The 21,798-nt window shown below is 41.3% G+C and overlaps 1 protein-coding gene across 10 annotated transcripts in view; it reads right to left on the reverse strand.

Annotated features, from left to right (window-relative positions):
• Positions 1-21,798, reverse strand: part of Fat3 (FAT atypical cadherin 3) — a 621,862-nt gene that overhangs the window by 480,651 nt on the left and 119,413 nt on the right. For all 10 annotated transcript variants that reach the window (XM_052753008.1, XM_052753043.1, XM_052753024.1 and 7 more), the window contains one exon: positions 13,695-17,000. In XM_052753008.1, coding sequence (XP_052608968.1) covers positions 13,695-16,983 — 3,289 coding nt within the window. In that variant the 5' untranslated portion in view covers positions 16,984-17,000. The remainder of the gene's footprint in view (positions 1-13,694; positions 17,001-21,798) is intronic.

Here is a 21,798-nt window from a genome sequence, read left to right on the forward strand (position 1 = left end):
TACTTAACTGCTCATCCTGCTTCCTAACTGAAGTTCTTCACTGATACAACATAGCAGAGATTCCTGCCTCCCACTCCAAACAGCATCCATAAAAAAAAAAAAAATGGAGGCGGTAATAGCTGCAAATAGATGAACTGTATTATGAAAGTTCTGGTTTCCCTGACAGCTACCCAGATATACCAGCATATCCAAAAAGTCTTAGCTGAGAAGTTGGTACTTTCCTGTGAGAAAAAATCATGTCAATATGAGACCAGGCATAAAGAGGAATCGTCAAAGCTAGCCTCTGCTCACATTTCTTCTAGGTCCAGGCTGAAATTGCCCTACCCTATGGTTCCCTGTGACTTCCTGTGGACGCACAGGGGACTGGGAAACAATATGGCAGTTGTGAAGCTGAGACCAATTTAATAACATGCCGGTATGTACTTGGGATCCCTTCCATTTCCTCCCTTGTGCTCCCCTGGGATTGCACCCTTAGGACCTATCAGGTACTGTCTTTCTCCCAGCTAGTTTACAGGGAACCTGGGCAATGTTGATAATCCTGTCTTCTCATTGCAGTGATCACTGTCTCACTGTGTGGTAATGAGGTGATGAACTCTTCCTGGCTTAAACCCAGGGATGCTTGGGGTTGTTAATCCAGAAAAATGACTAAAGTACCCTGATTAAGCTCTCAGAATCCACTGCTGACCTGCCTGGCCCAAACTGCAGCTCCATCACAAACTTGGAGGACTCAGAAAAGAAATTCCAAAGCAAGCTTGTTTTCTCCTGTGAGAGATGTGGAAGACAGTAGTGTCTAGCTGCAGGTGTTCCTGAAGGAAAGTGAGATAACACTAATTCACTACCTAGTAATAAAGTACAGAGTGGGCCTGGTCTGTGCATCTCGCTTCCTGCCTGCTTCTCATTGTAGTTCACAAACTATTTTGGGAAAAGTTTCTGCTCTGCAGTCTCTAAATATCACAGGATTATGTGTGTGGAAATCAATTTTATTAGAATTATGTACACGCTAACATAAACAGGTTATGGATAAAGTATAAATTTACTATAGATTAGAGCAAATTTGTTTTGAGGGTGACATCCTACTTCTTAAGGGTATCCCACCAAATTATGAAGCCCTAAATTAGCTAAACTATGATTATATTCTTTGGAATCATGCTTTGTGCCTATGAAGTTTAGAATTCTGACCTAAGATTAGCATCTGTGAACATCTGCAGCTATGTTGTCTGAGTGATTCAACCAGAGCATACTAGCCACATCCCCCCACACACCCAGGTGAGGCAGAACTGTGAGTTCTGTGTGTGTGTGTGTGTGTGTGTGTGTGTGTGTGTGTGTGTGTGTGTGCACACACGTGTATCTGTGTGTATGTGTGTGCACATGGCTTATGTGTGTTCATAAGTATGTGTACATGGGTAGAGTGCATGTGGATACCAAGGGTTGATGCTGGTGTCTCCTTCAGTCATTTCCATTATATATTTACTGTCTTAAGATCTTTTTTAGTGTGTGCATCTGTGTTAGTGCATATACTCATGAGTCTACAGGCAAGTGCAGAGACCAGAAGAGGGTGTTGGATGCCTTGGAGCTGGAATTCTAGGCATTGGGTGCTGGAATCCAAACTCCAGTTCACACAGTTGAACAGCAAGTGCTTTTACCTTCTATAGAATCACTTTATGGCCCTGCACATTGTTATTTGAGACAAGGTCTCTCTCTGTGTACTTGGAACTCAACCAGTGCAGCTAACACAGCTAGGCAGTGAGTCTGAGTGATCCTCTGTCTCCACCTCCACAGGACTGGGAGAACAGCCACCCCAGCCATGCTTAGACTCTATGTGTGCCCTGGTAATCCAAACTCAGGTTCTCATGCTTATGAAGGGAACATTTATCAACTGAGCTCTCTCCAGCTCCCAAACTATCTGTTTACTGATATTGTTCAGTGTCTTTGTCCTTTGCCTCCAGATTCTTGCCATGGTAATTTTCATATGTAAGGCAAAGTACCTGTAAGCATTCTAGGGATCTGAATATTTTCTATACATAAAAGGGAAAGATCCAGAAAGCTATCCGAGGAAAATCACCAAGACAAAAGACATATAAACCTAGCATAGGAAGGCATGGTTCCTACCACATTCAGAATGAATACTTTGTCTTGGATACTGAAGCACTGATACTGTGCATGCACTGGGGCTTGTTTTCTGTAAATGATCAGATTAAAGAGAGAGAGAGATTGAGAGAGAGAGAGAGAGAGAGAGAGAGAGAGAGAGGGTGTATTGTTCTTCCTATTATATGCAGTCTAGACCTGTGACACATTAATGGTAAGAATATTTGTGGCAGTGAGTTTGATAGGATATCTTCCAAAATTTGATAGCAAGGTTGAAAGTTTACATTAAATTACCAATAACAAGTAAGCCTAGGAAAAATACATCTTAACTCTCAATAATAAAGCCAGATTTCAGCCATCCACTGTGGAAGATAAGCAAATGGTATTTCCATACTTTCTACAGCAATTATTATGAGATTGCTATACTACAGAGAGGCAAGCAAACCAAGGATGTAGCCAGAAGTGGAGGCCAATGTCAGGATCTGGCCAGTAAAGTATCATGTTGTGTCTGTGGGTTTAAAGGAGGTCTGTGGTATTTATGAACTTTCCAGTTTATGGAAGTATAATTTTTTCCTCATTGCAAAAACATGCAATTTTTCTGTCATAACTTATTCTTTCTTCAATACAGCCACTCAGAGGTGGTTCTCTGACCCTAAGGAAGCTGGGTCCATTCCTGGGGTTGCCTCATAAGACCTCCATCCTATCACTAACTCACCTCAGTGTTCCAAGTGTCTCTCAGAGAGTCTTACCTCAGAACATATGGAAATCCTCTCACAATTCAGAGGTGATGGTAAGGCCACAGGAGTGGCTGGTAGATGCTTTTGGCTCTTGTACATGACACACTTTACTGTTGCACATGTCTCTGTCTATATGACCTGCCCTTGACTTACGCCACCACACATTCTGAGCAAAGCTCTAGAACAAGAGAGAACAGGTGCATAGTTAGCATTAGAATTTGGGGAAAAAGAAGTAGAGGGCCAGGAAAACATTTTATAGGTCTCAGAGGTAAACCTCTGTGTCTTTATGTTCTTGTCAAACTACCTTTTAATGTGTGTGTATGGTGTATACCTAAATTCTTTATCTTAATTTTCTCAAATTTTATGTACTTTTTAGGTCACTATGTTTCATATTCGATATATTTTACTAGCTATCATTTTCAACAGAATGTTGCTTTTTCAAAGCAACCAGAATATTAACTATGCTATGCAAATGAAAATCTGTGAATTTAATCACAAAGAATGGCCCAGAGGAGCCACTAAATCCTATAGTGTCCAGTGGGAAAATTTGGAGAGCCCTATTTTATTCAATAGCAGTGCACAGAATTAAATGTAAATTGAACCAACTCCTACTCACAACTCTTTGCAGATATTCTCTGGATAAGATGTACTTTCATTAAAAAAAAACTGGCAAGCTGGAAATACAGACTGCAGCCCATTTTCATTTTCATTTTGGTGAAACACTGTGACTGTAGTGGCATCACATAAATATTTATCAAACTCTATAATTCTTCCAACTGTAATGATAAATGAAAATGTCCTTCAAGGTACATGCAAAACACTTCCAAAAATTACCCTGGTTAGAAAATTGAACTGATGCAAGCTACCCAAAGTCATGGAGGACACTAAATCCATCCCTCCACCTTCTGCACAGCCTGATATACAAATATGAACTGGTCCTTGTTATTGTATTTCCTTTCACTGCTGCCTGTGTCCATTTTTAAATGTGAAAGAAGGACCACACACAGAGGAAAGAGCACACACGTCCCAGGTGGTCAGCTTGCTACCCTATCTGGATTACTTCTTTATGATTGTCGTTACTCCCATCATTTACTGGTTATACGGGGACAATAACAGCCCAAGATTGATACACAATGCAGACATAAACCAACAGTCCTCCATTAAAGCTAAATTGCCTCCAGCCAACAGCCAAAAAAAGGTCAAGAAAAAAAGCACCTGCTGAAAACTGTGGTAGAAACTCTCTATCCATCATTTCCCAGAAGTGTCTTTCGTCTCTCCGGCCTGGCTTACATGGCAACTCCTAAGTTCATCAGAACACTGTGAAGTGCTCAGAGCTCCTCTGGGAAGCCTGATTGTTTTTCTTGCAAATGATTATGGTCAGAAATCCCAGAGCCAAGAAAAGTTTCTGTTGTCACTGATCATAACTTCATTCCTCTCCTTTGCTTGTTCTGATTCCAAGGGCTCGGCCAGAAGCTATGCTTATTTTGAGTTAAATGAGCTCCAGTAAGATATCACATCTGAAGTAGATGAAGAAAAGGAACACTGTTCAGTCTCAAGTTGTCATGAATTACACCAAAGTCTCCTAAGAATGAATGTCTTCATCCTGAGCTTATCAAAGGGGAGTTACCAGCAACGTGAAGAAGGGTAGAAAAGATAAACAATCATCCATAAGACAAACATCGTTTCCAGTGCCTCTGAAATCAAGGGAAAGGAAACTTCCAGTACAGTAAGTCAAAGATGCTCCTGTGGGGACCAACCACTCTGTCAGTACCTGGGTTGGGCTGACAGTTTTTGCAATTGCATAAAGCTCTTCAGTGTTTTCTAACAATACAAAATTTCCCTTTTTGGCATCCACTGTCTGGATTATCTGATGATCAGAAACTGCAGAGAAATGATTCTAAACATAGCACTGGCCTCACTTCTTCAGTGAACTAAATATATGCTATTCAGTGTATGGCTTATTGTTTCCTTGGCCACCAGGTGAGACTTATCTGTCTCTTTGCAGAGGACCAAAGCTCAGCATGATAATGACGGAGAGTTTGAAATATTCAGGTCACTCTGCTGTTCACTGAACCCCTTTCTCTGCCCATTTGTGGTAGTGGAGAAGCAGGGCAGGAGTTAGATAGCAAGAAAAAGACCTGCTTTACTTTCCTCCCTGTAGAATAGATAGCTATCACCTCTCCTGCTTCTTCAGAGCTCCAATATACCAGAGCAGGGTTATAGAAACCACATTTAATGAAAGTTGCTGGAAAATAATCCTCAAAATACATTTAAAATTAAATCTGTTTCAAAAACATTTACCTAAGAAGAATATTTTACGAGTTAGGCTCCTGGAAGAAGGCAGACTGTACACAGTGCTAACCCGAGGAAGAAGCATATACTAAATATGCTACACAGCACTAACCAGAGGAAGAAGCATATACTAAATATGCTACACAGTGCTAAACTGAGGAAGAAGCATATACTAAATATGCTACACAGTGCTAACCTAGGGAAGAAGCATATACTAAATATGCTACACAGCGCTAACCCAGGGAAGAAGCATATACTAAATATGATACACAACGCTAACCCGAGGAAGATGCATATACTAAATATGCTACACAGCACTAACCCGAGGAAGAAGCATATACTAAATATGCCACTAACAAAGGAATGGGTGAAGGTCAAGGAAAGTCAACAGTGTATATTTGATGTTCTAGACCCATCCATCAAAGGATGTCCACAGCACCTACTGTGAAAAAGCCAAAAGGAGAAATATCCCGAGCCCACCCTTTTCCTCCTCAAGCTTCACTTCCGTCAGAGAGTATAAGAGCCAACTTGCCTATAGTCTTCTGGACACACAACAGGATACAAAGTAGATATGAAGAGTCAAGTGAACATACCTATAAAAGAGCAACTACTTTTTCAATAATTAATATTTCTAAGACCCTTTTTTGGAGCATATAGTTAGATCCAGGCATATATTAGGTCCCTAGCTTCTATGGAGTCTATAAAAAATGAAAAGTAAAATAAATAAATCATTCTATGTCCAGACAAGTTGGAGAAATGCTTACCAGAGCGTCAATACGAGAAAAGATCAAGCTGAAGGCACTGTGCATGTGAGCTCCCCTGCAACATCAGATGAGTCAAACCTAGAGGAAACGAACCCTGGCTCACGGGACGTCTGAGTGTGATCACAGATATGAGCATCTTATGAAGAATGTGGCATATAAACAGTGCTCAGTAAACATTAGCTTTGCTGCTCTGGAACATTCTGGAAAGGCCACCACTATGGAAGGTCTACTCCTTACGCCTGCATCTCTTACATCACTAGTGTCTGCCCGGTGTTTCTCATTTAGGTAAAATCAGTTCATGTGAGATAAGATAGACAATAGGAGCTGATCTCACCACTGCTTCGTTATGTCATCATTTAGTAACGATTCACTTGTCTTTTCTCTCTCTTAGTAAAGGAGCTGTCATCACTTGGACTTCTATAACAAAACACCTTACACTCTGTAGTTTATTGGCAAACACAAAAATACCGCTTACAAATTTAGAAGCTGGCAAGTCCAAAATCAGTGTGAGAATTGACCTAATGTCTGGCAAGTGCCCATTCCTCATAAATGGTTTCTTCAACTGTACCCTCACACAATGGAAGGGGAAAGAGAAGTTCACTTGTACTGCTACCCTAAGGCTACTAATCCTATTTATGAGGGAGGAGCCTTCGTGACTTCTTTTCCACAAAACCCACCTCATCACACTGCTTCCAATGGCTGTTAGATTCCAACACATGGATTCTGGATGGATGCCAACCTTCAGACACTTTCAGACTGTCCCTCTGTCCCAAAGCAGTGCTGAGCTTGTCCTAGGGCTGTGCTCTGACTCACAGAATCTGAGAAGATTCTGCATGGAATCTCCAGAGTCTCTATGAGTCCGAGCATCCTTTCTTGTGAAGAAGACACAGGGACCACCTATGAGGGCTTGCAGGAGCAGGAAGGGACATGGGGTAAACTCTAGAATCCTTCCCACTGGATTTCAGATCTCAGCACTGCTAGCAACCAGACACATGATCCTGACTGGGAAAGCCTCTGATACTACATCATTGACTTTAAAAGCAACTTGCCCCAGGCCGGGCCTTTATAGAGTCTCAGTGAGTGGAAGAAATAAATAGCAATAATGGATAACATAATACTTTCTCAATTATCTCTGATTAAAGTCCCAAACTAGAATCAGTTTGTCTTAATTAAATATTTCTTTAACCCCAAGTAAACAAATTAGTGAAATTTGTGCTGTAGCTTGTGGTTTACAAAATAATCAAACACAAATTCACAGTTTAAAATATACATTGTGTTCTTTTTAGAACATTTTGTACCTCTGAGTAGTCAAGAATATGGATTCCTGTTGTGTCAGAGAGTAAGAATTCATTCTTTGTGAAGGAAAAACTGATTAAATTGCATCTTCCACACTAGCGATTTAAATTGTGATCGGACTCAATGTAGCATGAGGAGAGTTAATTCAGCTCCTGTGAATATTATTAAACATTTAATAAATGCCGGTGCACGGTTACGAATTTTAAAGGTGTGGTTTTGTGCACTGAGCACCAAAAAGTCAAGAATTTCAATCTAGGAAGTGCATCAATACCCCCAGCACCTCCCTCCCTTTTCATGAGGCACAAGCTCCCAGAATTATTGAAGCACAAATGGGCTTAGGAGCCATCGGAAAGACTTTCAGAAAAAGATTGCCACTGAGGAATAATAAAAGGTTTATCTGTATAGTAAAATTTGATTAGAAAAGAAATGTGCCTAGCACCTGAGCTACATCATCTGCCATTTAAAGGGGTGAGAAAAAAGACCTTAGGAAAAATACCGACTCTGCCAACCCCTTTCTTGGGAGCCCGGGCTTCAGGCCTTATTTTCTTTCTTTCTTTTTTAAATGAAAACAATTTATTTATTTACTTACTTATTTATTTTCATTTTTCTTTATTAAGAAATTTTCTACTCACTTCACATACCACCCACAGATCCCCCCTCCTCCCTCTTCCCACCCCGCAGTCCTCTCTCCCAAGTCCCCCCACTTCCCCCGCATCCCCACATCCCCCAAATCAAGGTCTCCCATGGGGAGTCAGCAGAGCCCAGCACACTGAGCCTAGGCAGGTCCAAGCCCCTTCCCACTGCATCAAGGCTGTGCAAGGCGGCACACCACGGGCACCTGATTCCCAGAAGCCTGCGCATGCACCAGGGACAGATCCCGATCCCCCTGCCTGGGTGCCCCTCAAACAGTTCTAGCCAAACAACCGTCTTCCATATCCAGAGGGTCAGGCCTTACTTTCAAAGTCTGTGTGGCAGGATGGCTTAGAAAACTGACAGGAAGTTTCTCAGCTCACCTAAGATCTACCACTTACAATCTGGGACCTTACCAGGGGTCCTGCATTGTGATCAAACCCCCAGGATTCTTGCTCCAAATCTCAAAGTTGGTGAGTAAGGCCAGACACTGAGTAACCGTTGGCAGCTGACTTCCAACTTTTAAAAGGCAAAAATCCAAACAAGCAGAGATCATGTCTGCCTTCGTGGGAAGCAAGTGGGCCCAGAAAAGTTTAGGCCTGAGCCCCAGGAATTGCTGCCAGCCTCACGAACCACTCTCTGAGTGTTGGTTCTAGCGATGCTTTTCAGTACTTAAGGGCCAAGAGTCGATGGATCCTTAAAGAATCATGTGAGGCTCTGAGCCCTGTGGTGATGGCTTCTTTGTTATAAACTTCCCAAACCTCTGAACGCTGGTGCAAGTGCACACAGCAATCACTCAGGAACTCCTGGGCTTAGATCCTGAATCTTGGGGTCAGTGACATGCCACGAAGAAATATGATGTGGAATGGTATGAGAATTCTACTCTTCAGCTCCACACCCAGGCATCTTTTCTATAATATAGAGGGAAAACTTTCATTGTCTAAGAGAAGAAATGAAATGAAAGGGGAAAAGGACACTTGGTATACTTTTAAAAACTAAAAGATGCTCTGAAAAAAAAGATCTCAGAAACACACAGTGAGTGTGAAGAGCGAGAGCACTGTGCTCAGTCTCAGATGCAGGTGCACAGTCTGGCTTCCTTCCCCACTTAATGCAAAGGCAACCTTCACAATTCACTTAGCTTTGACCCAGCGAAGCTAATGTTCACGTCAAATGAATTTTTAATTTGCCAAGTAGTGTTACAACACAACTGACATTAATTTTATAAATGAAAGAGTCTATTTTACAAAGTTCAGAATACAATAGGACAGATATGAACCACTGAGGTCTTTTACATTTCTTTGGTGAAGGGTTTCCAACAACAAGGATATTAAATGTTTGGAGTCATTTTCTAAAATAAAAACTCAAGTAAAAACAGTAAACTGCAGAATATATAGGCAAAGTATAGGCTACTTGTGACAACTTCTCATGCCTTGACTCTTTGAATCAAGCCCAAGGTTTAGCTTCCTAATTGGACAAATTACTGTAGCTTAGATAGCAGTAGTTAATAACTTAGCTGTACATCCTCCTATTGACATCCACCTGAGTTACAAGGCTTAAAATGATCATTTCAGGAGGAAACTAAAGCCCCCTCTTTGAGGGCACAGCAAGATGATGGCAGTCTACAAGTTCAAGAAGGCCCTCTGCCTTGACCATGTGGGCACACTGATCTCAGGCCTCCAGCATGCACAACTATAAGAAATGAATGTCTGTTAAAGCTACCCATGGTGGTGGATGGATTTTATAGCAGCCTAAAACTGAATGAGATAGGTACTAAGCAATTCTATGACTTTTGTAGAAAATTAGTTAGTATATGCAAATTTGCCCTGAAAACACAACACACTAATACCACCATTCACAGGACTAGAGAAGATGCATTTTCTTCTTTTGAAATTTTTAGAATCTACTAAGACTACTAAGGAAAATATGTGGTGCTAACAGAAGACACACACACACATATGCATGTACACATACACTTGCACACATGTGTACTCACTTGAACATGGAAAAGGACATGCAAACATTCACACACATATACACATGTGTCTAGGCATATACACATTTGTACAAATGATAAACATAGCAAGCATTTGTAAAACTATGCTGTTATCTATGATGGAAGGTAAGTAGATAGATTTGGGCAATAAAGTATTTGCCAAATTTGCTCTGCATTTTAAAACATCTATAAAATCAATTATAAATAATGTGTTATACAAAAATCCCAAGACAGTTAAAAATAAAAACAACAGCAACAACAATAAAAACCTCCTGAATAATAAAAGTACCCTGGAGGTATCACCTTCCCTGACCTCAAGTTGTACTACAGAGCTATGGTCATAAAAACAGCACGGTAGTAGCACAACAATAGGTATGTCCATCAATGGAATGGAATTGAAGATTCAGGCATAAATCCACACACCTATGGACACCTGATATTTGATAAAGAAGCTAGAAATAGAAACTGAAAAAAAAGAAAGCATCTTCAACAAATGGTGCTGGTCAAACTGAATGACTGCATGTACAAGAGTCCAAATAGATTTCTATCTTACAACATTGCACAAAACTCATTAAAGAATTCAACATAAAACTAGATACACTGATAGAAGAGAAAATGGGGAAGATCCTTAAATTCATGGGCATAAGCAAAGACTTTTTGAACAGAACACCATTAGCACAGGAATTAAGATTAACAATTAACGGAACTGAGAAGCTTCTGTATGGCAAAGGACACCATCATTTAGACAAACTGGCAGCCTACAGGATGGGAAAAGATTTTTGTCAACTCCCCATTCAATAGATTGCTAAAATCCAAAATATATTAAGAACTCAAAAAAGTCCTAGATATCAAGAAAACAAATAATCCAATTAAAAATGGGGTACAGGTCTAAACAGTATTCTCAAAAGCAGAAACTCAAATGGCTGAGAAATACTTAAATGTTCAACATCTTTCGATATCAGGGAAATGCAAATCAAAATTACTTTGAGGTTTCATCTTATACCAGTCAGAATGGCTAAGTTCAATAAAGTAAGTGACAGTTCAAAGTTCTGGCAAAGATTTGGAATAAGAAGAACATCCATCCATTGCTGATGGGAGTGCAAACTTGTACGGTAAGTATGAAAATCAGCTTGTGAGTTCCTCAGGAACATGGGAATCAATCTACCCCAAGATCCATTCATACCACTCTTTGGCATATACTCAAAGGATGCTTCATCCTACCACAGAAATATGTCCTCAACAATGTTCACTGTTGCTCTATTCATAATAGCCAGAAATTAGAAGCAAACTAGATGTCACTCAACTTATGAATGGATAAAGAAAATGTAATATATTTACAAAGTGGAATATTACTCAATGATTAAACTATGAAATTCTCAGGTAAATGGATGGAACTAGAAAAATAATCCTCCTGAGTGAGGCAAACTAGACTCAAAAAGACAAATATGGTATGTATTTGCATATAAGTGGAAATTAGCTGTTAAGTCAATAATAACCAGGTTATAATCCATAGAGGTAGGAGATTAGATAAAAAGAGACTTGGGGACAGATCGACATCCTTAACAAAGGAGAATAGAATAGATAGTTCTGGAAGGGTAAGAGGGGAACTAGAAAAGGAGGATCAGGTGGGGAGGTGGAGGGAAAAGGAGGATTAGGCAAGGAATATGGGGAGAGACAGCTAAAATCAAGGGCCATTTGAAATAGAAATCGAATAGAGTAGAAGCTTCCTAAAATATATATACATGTATGATGGAAATCTAAACAAAATCACCAAATAATGAGGGAGACAGAGCCTCAAATGGACATTTTTGTTACCAAATGAAGCTTCTAGTTGGGATTGGATTACAGTTAATTGAGTTGTTGGCCAAAGGGATCCCATGGAAACCCTCTAACAACCCAGGTTGTTGTCAAGACTACTGGTTGCTCTTCACAAACTGACAGCAAGGCCCCATTGCTGAAGGCAACACCAACACAGCCCACTGAACATGGATAAGTTGAGCTGATGCTTACAAAGAGCCCTCCCCCAACTATAGACTAGTACTCTGAAACTAACAAAAGGAGAAATGTCAACACTAACCCAGGCATAAACCCTTTGATTTACAAAGGTGTTGTGCTTGCAAGATGTGCTAGTACAATGGTACATTAAGCTTGTGGGAGTATCCAACCAGTATCTGGTTTGACTTAAGGCCCAATCTTCAAGATGGATTCCATTTCTGACATTGCTTAGGTGACCAAGAACCAGAGACTAGATAATCCAGGGACCTAGGGTAAATCCAAACACTACTGTTCTACTAAAGGAATATAGAAATAAAATTACTCCTAATGACTTCATACAATACTCATATATCAGTGCCTTGGTCAGCCATCATCAGAGAAGCTTTCTCATGCAGTAGATGGGAACAAATACAGAGACCCACAGCTAGACAATATACAACGAGTGAGAGACACTGTAACATTCAGCCCTAAGTGGTATGTCTTCATCAAATCCCTCCTCTTAGTGCTGAGGGAACTCTTCAGAAGAAGAGGTGAAAAGAATGCAAGAGCCAGAGGGGACAGAGGACACCAAGGAAAGAAGACCTTCTAAATACCACATGACCAATGCACATATGTGCTCACAGAGGCTGAGGCAGCGTGCACAGGGCCTGCAATGGTGTAAAGCAGATGGGGTGCTAGAGCTGAAGGGAGAAGTGAACATGTGTCCCCATTCCTAACCTAGAAACTATCTACAATCAATAATCACTTATAAATGAAAACTTAATTTCCTCCAAGGGAGTCTCACTGGGGGAACTAACTACTCTTAAGGGTAGGTCACATGCCCAGCAGTGGATGGCCAACAGAAAATGAAGTCAAAGGCATGTTTTCAGGTTCCTTGTCTCATAACGACATGTCAGGGCCCTTCCTTCCTTCCTTCCTTCCTTTCTTTCTAATCTTATTTTACTTTTTATTTATTTATTTTTCTCTCTTTTATGTCCTATAGGTCCTTTGCATATGTGTTATGGCTTCCAGTTCCGTGTTTTTATGGGATTTCTGAGTGTGCAAATGAGTGGGTCCCTGTGTCTATTTATGTTTCTTGTATCTGTGTTTTCTTGGGCTCTTTTCCTTCTGTTTGCCTATTTTGCTCTATTCTGATATTTTTTTATCTTGTTTTATTTTATCATTATCCTTTAGATGCCTGTTTGTTTTCTAATGAGAGACAGAAAGGGGGCGGATCCAGATGGGAGAGAAGGTAGAGAGAAAGAACTGGAGGAGGAGAAGGAAAAGAAACCATAATCAAGATATGTTAGATTAAAAAATATTTTAATAAAAGAAAAAAGATATAAAAAATAAACCATTAACATTCAAAGGTGTCTTATACCCAAGTTTTTATGAATAGAATTTATGACATGATTCTTTTCTTTTACAAAAATGCTTCTCAAGTCATATGCTCATGTCAGAGTATGAACGCCCATTGTTCAAGGGCTAGATGTAGGCATTCAACATGAAAGACCAGGCAACGATTCCCTACAGCAAAGCTTTACTGTAAAGGGAAAGATTCATATATAAGATGCATTTGAAAATCAATTTCATACTTCTAATTTAAAGCTAATTTGAATATAATTGCTGTATCAGGACCATTCATTTGGTGAGGGTCAGGAATACAATCACCAGGGGCAATAATGATGTAAAACTTCTCAGAAGACAACCTCCTAACAGCCATGGGGAGAAGGAGAAACAGCACAACACAGACAGGCGACTCACTGGGCACTGTGTAGACTGAGCTACTTAGAAACCAAGCCATTCTGTCCCCTCTAATAGAGAATCTTCCCCATCTGCTCCAATGCCCTGGTTCACATCCCTTCTCAAAACCGACAAATAGAAGAGGTGGAGGACACATTGAGCACAAAACATTAAACTTACCGCTCTCATCATCTATGCTGAATCTCCCAAGACCACTGCCATCTCTTATGGAGTACTGGATCTCTCCATCCCTACCAGAATCCTCATCATGGGCAGTCACCTGCAGCACACTCGTTCCAATCCGTGAGTTTTCTTTTACAGATCCAATGACAGCAAAGTCTGGGAAATAGGGCATATGGAGGTTTTCATTGACATCCACCACCTCCACCTCAACGAAAGAAACTGATGACAGAGAGACAGGCCGCCCTTTGTCTTTGGCCCTGACTGTGAGGTTGTAGAATTGCTGCTTCTCGTAGTCTAGCTCTTTGCTCAAGCGGATGGCTCCACTTGCTTTGTCTATTTCAAACCTCCCATTATAATCATTAACCAAAGAGTAACGCACTTGACCCCCTAATCCAAGGTCAGGATCCTGAGTCTCAAGCCAAGCAATGACTGTACCAACAGGGAGATCTTCAAGAACCTTCACACTGTAGCTAGTGGGGATGAAAGCTGGGGAGCAGTCATTGACGTCATCCAGAAAGATCTTCAGGGTGACAACAGAAAACAGCTGCTGGCCACTTTCTGCTTTGTCCCTGGCTTCTATTTTCAAAGAATAGTTGGCTTTGGATTCCCTGTCCAGTTGATCAGCTACAGAAACAATTCCAGTTGAGCTATTGATGGTGAACTGCTGTGTGTCGGTCAAAACCGAGTACATTACCTCACCGTTAGAGCCCAGGTCTTTGTCTCTCGCTTCCACTTGGATAATCTCGGTGCCGATACTTGAACTTTCAAGAATGCTGACCGAGTAGCTGTCCTGAAGGAACACTGGGCTGTTGTCATTCGCATCCTCCACATTGACTGTCAGCAATCGCCACGAGGATTTCTGGGGCTTTCCAAGATCATAGATGGTTATGTTGAGGAGATAGAGGTCCGTATGCTCTCGGTCCATGGGCATGAGGACTTTCAGTTGTCCAGTTTCCATATCAATATTGAAGCAACTGTCTGTATTTCCATCTGATATTGTAAACAGCACCTTTCCATTGAAGCCAGAGTCAGCATCATATGCTTTAATCTTCAGGATGTTAGTTCCAACTGGCATATCCTCCTTCACAGCCACATCAGAGGGAAAAGACTTGTCAAAATGTGGTCCCTGCCTATTAATTGAATAAAAGTCAAGAAACCCATCTTCTAGATTCAGCTTCCCATTAGCTTTTGCTTTAATGAGTAGTTTCTCTGCCAATTTCTGAGCCACACGAGTTTCTCTGCAACTGAAGCTCTTTGAAGACACTTTCCCGTGGAGGACTGAGATGTTAATGGTCATGGGGTCTGCGAAATTCTCCCCATCTGTAGCTGTGATTCTGAGGGCAAAATTACCATTTTTAATGCTGGAATTCATCAGTGGCTTTTTAAGTTGTAAAACACCAGAGTCTGGGTTTAAATAAAAGAACCCAAGTTCATTTCCAGAAATGATTTTGTACTTTACAAGTTCAAGTTCATCAATATCTATCGCAGAGACAGCTGTGATGTGGCCCCCAACAGGAAAGTCATATGAAATGACTCCCTGGCAAGCCACTTTTTCAAAGAGAGGGATGTTGTCATTGACATTTCCCACCCGAATGGTCACATTCACCTCGCTTTCATGGCGGTATGGGGAGCCCCAGTCAGATGCTCTCACGATGAACCTGTAGGTCTCTGGGGAGGATTCAAAATCTAACTCTTCAGTTGTGCTGATCACACCCGTGAACTGGTTAATGGCAAATGGTAAAAGGTTCAGGCTGGCAATGCTGTAAGTGATGTAGCCATTTTCTCCTTTATCCTTATCAGAGGCGGACACCGTCAGAACATTTGTTCCGACAGGAATACTCTCATTCACAAAAGTCTCATACAGTGTCTGCTGGAATTCTGGGGTGTGGTCATTGGCATCCTCAATCCCAATGGTGACTTGTGCTTTCACATCTCCTTCCTTGTCTGTCACTTCCAGCCTATAAAGTTCTTTCTTCACTATATTCAGGGGCTGTGCTGTGACAATCAGGCCTGACCGAGGGTTAATTTTGAAGTATTCTGCATCCTTTCCAGGAGATAGTTTGTATTCCACATCCAGTGGCTCAGGATTCACCTTGACTATGGCCACCAAGACACCAGGAGGGGAAAACTCACTTATACTGACTTCATACACATCTTTTTCAAACCTGACCGGGGTGCTGTCTCTCTTGGGGTTGGCAATGTGGACTGTCTTTAGTTCTGAAAACTTCTGAGGTGACCCTTTGTCTTTTGCTTGAAGAGTGAGGTTGTAGCCATAGGAGAAGCTTTCCCAGTCTACCTTCCTTCTTTCCTTGACTTTATACTCATTCATCCACTTTCCTCCTTTGGCCAGGAAGAACTGATCCAAAGGATCTCCAGCCACGATGGACACAGATTCAATCTCTCCATTGGCCCCCTCATCCAGGTCATCAACTGTCACTACTGCATATGTTGGCTCCTTGTCCAATGAGAAAGGGATGTGAGTGACCACATGGATAATTGGAGCATGTTCATTTATGCGTTCAATGTGAACATAAAGCTTAGCAGTACTGCTTACTCCGTTATTGCCATAGAGTTTCATTCCCCGGTCCACTGCTAAGATTTCTAGATCATACCTGTTCTTCTCATCATAATTTAATCGTCCACTTAAAGAGATGACACCACTTGTGGGGTGGACTGAAAAAAGATCAACCTTGTTTTTAAAGTAGTAGTAGAATTCTCCGTTGGAACCGATGTCTGCATCTGTAGCTGTCACCTGGGCAACACTAGTCCTAAGTGGTGTGCTTTCTGCAATAGTGACCGAGTAAGTGGTAGGTGAAAACAGAGGCCTCAGGTCATTCATGTCTAAAACCTGGATGTTCACTTTGGTCCATGCTTCCAAATCTTCTCCTCTGACGGAACCTTTTATGATTAATAAATAATTGTCTTGGATTTCCCTGTTCAATATGGCAGAATTGCCACCTTTAGTTCTGATCCTGAGAAAGCAGAAATCTGCAATGATGACCTCTTCAGCTTTGAAGAAACCTTCCTCGTCACCAGACACTATTCTGTATTTGATGTCCCAAGACAGATCTATTAAGGTGATGCCCATTCTACTCTGGCTGCTGACATAGGTCCTCGCTGCTGAGTTTTCATACACTGTAGCATTATAGATGGATTGTGTGAAGTGGAAGCCCAGGGGCCCCGTTCCTGGCAGCCCCTGGGAGACAGTGGCCAACAGCTTCAGGAACAGCAGAAGGAGGCAGGAAGGAGGCCTTGTGCCCACACAGTGTCCCATAGTCACACCCATCACATCACACGTCCATCCTGGAGGGAAACACAGAGAAAAGATAAAGATTAATTCAGAAGAGAGTGAGGGAAAGAAACACACACACACACACACACACACACACACACACACACCAGTTATGAAACAGTGCTTTCAGAAGACTTTATTGTAAGATCTTTTCAGTAAAGCAGAATACTAAAATCAGAACGTTCACTGCTACCAGATAATAAAGAATTCAAAGTCACCAGGATTTAACCTTATCTTGATTGGACTTCCTTAAATGACTCTTTTCCACTTCTTTTGGGATTGGTTTGGAGCACCAAATTTATTATATGTTGGAGGTCAACTTAGAAATGGATAATTGGAGACCTGAAATGCATTTAACTTTGACCTATAGTAGCCTTTTATATAATTATACCAGGAAGCTATTTGGATATCTTCATTACTGCACAGTTCAAAATTTTAAAAGAAAAACTCAAAAGATACTAAAAGACTATCAATAGAAAATTAAATAATTGAGTACATTCTTAAAATAGGATGTAGTCACAAAAATGATGGTTAAAGACAGATGCCTGAAGATGAAGGGCTAAGGTAAGAAAAGCTGGCCAGGCTGCATTTGAGAGTGTTCTACTTAAATATTGACATGGACAGTTGCATCTTTGGCTTTGAAGTGTTCACTACTGAGGGATGTGGAGACATCATTTCATTTCCCACTTCTCTCATTGAACATTGCTCACCAATGGCTGCTCAGATTCTTTTACACAATTATAATCTTGTAAAGGTCTGCTTCAACATATTACTGTCTTCTGTTGTGTGTATTTTAAAAACTGATGAAAATGAGTAGGTAGTTCAATGTCATAAGAATAAACAATGTCCAGCGTAATGAAGTACAGGTGACAATTCCTTAAGAAGCTGCATGCACACCCTATGTGACATCCTTAGTGGCTATCATCCATCACAGAGGCAGAAGGAGGGCAAACATACTTTCGTGAAAGTATATGAGGGATTACATGAGTGACCTCCAGCTACTTTTATCAGGGAATACCAAATTTTGTCAGTCTCTGCAGTTTTATGACCATGCAGATTAAAAGACAAAAATATTTTCCTATTTTAATCAGTAAAATCTGTTAAATACTGGGTAGGAAGTGGCCATTTAACAAGGAGTGGCTAAATCAGGTTATATTGATGCTCATATCTTTAGAATGTCTAAATATGAGTTATTACTCCAAGTAGCACTGTCAGGGCCCTCCAGTCCCCTGCAGGAAGTGAAGAAATGGAGACATAGATGTCCCTGCAGGTGCAAGATGACTCAGGTGGCACACTGCTCAGCCTCTCACTGGGCTGCATTTCAAAAAATACTTACTTTATTATTTTTCATTATGTATAGGTATGTGTGTATGCATGTGAGTATGTGCAAATAAGCACAGGTAACTTGGAGGTCAGAGGTGGCCAATTCCTTGGAACTCTAGTTACAGATGGTTGTGAGCTGCCTGATGTAGGCAGGTCCTCTGGAAGAGCAGCAAGTGCTCTTAACCGTTGAGCCATCTCACCAATTTCTCACTGGGCTGCATTTAATTCTGAATCAGGCACCATCTAACCTGATCACATATTAGAAAATGGGCAGTTAAATAAGTTAGCATTCTTGGTTAAGCCATTGGCCCAGTCAATGTTGCCAGGTAGATGTGGCTAAGCAGGTTCCCAGACCCTTGGCTTTCCTAATGTCACTCGTCTGTGTGCTTTCCTACCATACCTTCATTCTCACTGAATCAGTCGTAAGCCAGATGGCAAATTCAGACTTCTTGACACACAGGTGACGTAATTTACATCTACTGAAGTAGTCAATAAAGATTATTGATGAAAATGCATGAACCCATCCAGCATCTCTAATTCCTTATCTCCTTTCTGGCTATAAATTACTGGTATTACAATAAAAAAACCTTTTTAACATTTTAAAGCATTACCCATTATTTTTGTAGCATAGAAAATGTTTCAAAGTTGGCAAAGTACATATTATTATAGCCTTTTTCTAGGTAGAACATTCAACTTTCTTTTCCTCGTGGCAGAGGGTGAGTTTGAGTGGAGTTGAGGGGAGTGTGTGCATGCTGAGCTCCTGTGGGGATGCTGTGCTTTACTGCTGTCACCAGCTGAGTCCCCTAGAACATGCTGATTAGCAGAGAGGAGACAGCATGTTCAGTCCAGGGACCTCATGGGCTCATGGGCAGCACAGACCACAGCAAAAAGCAGAAAGAGGGTATAACCTTGTACAAAAGAAGTTAATTTTACATGCAGTTCCCTTGAGTATCATCAGGAAATGTCTCATGGGCTGAGAACATAAAGAATCAGAACTGTGCCATTGCTCAGAGAGCCGGAAATAAGACCAGGCAGGTGGCAGCCAGTGATGCTAGGCAGTGGGTTTCAAGAAGCACACTATTTGGCTCCTGGGCATTTCAGAGGTAACAATTTGTATTTTGTGTTGTACATGCAACTAAACTCTGAGTGTGGTAGCCCCCTCTCCAGCAATCCCACACTGAAGCCACCAGAAGCTTTGATGATATTCTATGTGCACTGATGGACCTATCTTGTCATCCTCTGAAGATGCCTAGAAGCAGTGGAGGTGCTGATGTCAGCCTCACTGTGACTATGAGCAGCAACACAGGCTGTCAGAAGCAGATGCAAAGGCCACGTTCTGTTCTCTCCCATGAAAACCCAGGAGTTCCCGCAGTACAAACCCAGTCTCTGCCTTATTTCCCATTCATCCCGTTAACTTGGGAAGCTGCCCATGGGAGCAGTTTGGCCCATCCTCTGCTGGAAGAGCCTGAAGTCCACAACTGCAAGAGAGGAACCACTCCCCAGTGCTCAGCTCCTGTCCTTACATCCCCGCCCCAAGCTCCTACTGCAGAAAAGCTAAGAGGAAGCACACGTGTGCCCAGTTCTGTCTCTGGCATCCAGTGCAGCACCCACTGTACATGAAACAATCATGCTAGTCCAGTGAGCAGCACCTTGTAGTACCAATGTAACTAGAGGTCTTAATATTTCATTTCAAGCAGCATACCTTACTTAAGAGAGAGAGACAGAGACAGAGAAAAACAGAGACAGAGACAGAGAGAATTCAGAAATCACATGGGTTAAAAAGGCAGCTTAAAATGCAGTTTCCATAAGGGGAAACTGAGGGCCCGAAGAAGGAAAATATTACCCTATACACAGTCCTCGGATCTCCCAAGAGTAAATACTGTGCTGTATGTCCATTCTAATCACATCCACTGACCAACCATGGGACAATCTCAGAGTGAGCACTCATCAACATTTGGGAGGACCATCCTGTTCCAATCTCTGGTTACTTCCCTGGGATATTGTCTCCATTGAGTAGTTTTCTACCGTGACCTAGGGGTGGTCACCTTTTCAAAGCCTTTTATGAATCCTTCAAAGCAGAGAGTGCTGTCATATGAAACTGACTGTTCAACTTAACTAATCAAAATTGATGCTTTCAAAAACTGAGTTATTCTTTAAGCAAGATCTCTGCTGCTTTTCCTCTCTTACAAACTAGAATGAGTGGTTTTCAATACAATTGGAAATACTTCAAAGCAGGTTTATATAGAGTTGTACTACTGTGTATGGAAATTTGTATTTAACTAAAAAAAACGAAACACTAAGCAAGAGTACTACCTTTGTCAGCTTCAGCTCTCAAACCCCAAATATCTCCTACGACATTTATGTCTGTGGTTTTGAAGAAGGAAAACAAAATCTCACCTGGCACAAATGCTGTCTGGCAGTCCCCCTAATGGGTTTCAGGAATACATGAGTGCTAGAAGTTAGGGATTTGGTACAATTGTAAAGTAAACACTAGAAGAAAACCCTAGCTTCTGTTCTTAGCATGCCAAGATAACAGTTGATATTATTTCAGCAAGGTATTGGCTTTTCCACATGGAAGCTAAAGCTGTTTGTGAAGCTATGATAGTTATGATGTCTTAGATGCCCTGTGCATTGATTTATCATACTGCTTCTGGATTATTTTAAAGAAAGCACCTATTTCTGAACCCCAGAGCCCATTTTCTACAACTTAGCAACATAATCAATATTTTTATACAATCCCCAAAGAGATCACTGAGCCATCAATCTTGGAGACATTTGTCTTTCAGAGGCAGGGCTGGCATGACTCCCAGGAAGCCCTTTTCACTCTGAGTGTGAATCTCAGTGTGGGACTCAGATGGAGCATGCAGACCTTCCTTTACAGGGGATATATAAAGAAGGAGACATTGGGGCAGGGACAGTATTGGTCAGCCTTGATCCTGTGAGTACTCAGGCATGAGTTTATAATCTGGTGATGATGTCCTCTGCACCACAATCCTGTTCTCTCATCATTATAAACAGGGAAAAGCTACCAGAAGGAATATTATACTTTTCCTCTCTATTTTCCTGACTTACTCATTTTGAAATGGTATATTCTCCTAGATGTCCCTCAACTGAAGAATAGATAAAGAAAATGTGGTATATTTGTACAATGGAGTATTACTCAGCTATTAAAAACAACAACATCATGACATTTTCAGGCAAATGGATGGAGCTAGAAAAAAAAATCCTGAGTAAGGTAACCCAGACCCAAAAGGACAACTATGATATGTACTCACTCATAAGAACATATTAGCTGTAAAGGACGCCCATGTTACAGTCCACAGACCCAGAGTAACTAGGTAACAAGGAGGGTACATGGGGGGGGCACCCAGGTCTCCCCAGGAAGGGGAAATAGAACAGATTTTGTAGGTGGACTAGGGGCAGGTGCGGATGGAAATAGGAGGGATCTGATGTGGAAATGGGGTAGAAGGAGAGAGTGTGGAGAGA

The sequence above is a fragment of the Peromyscus californicus genome, unplaced genomic scaffold (assembly GCF_007827085.1).
Source record: "Peromyscus californicus insignis strain IS unplaced genomic scaffold, ASM782708v3 Scaffold_11__1_contigs__length_118956290, whole genome shotgun sequence".
In the NCBI taxonomy this organism is placed as follows: domain Eukaryota; kingdom Metazoa; phylum Chordata; class Mammalia; order Rodentia; family Cricetidae; genus Peromyscus; species Peromyscus californicus.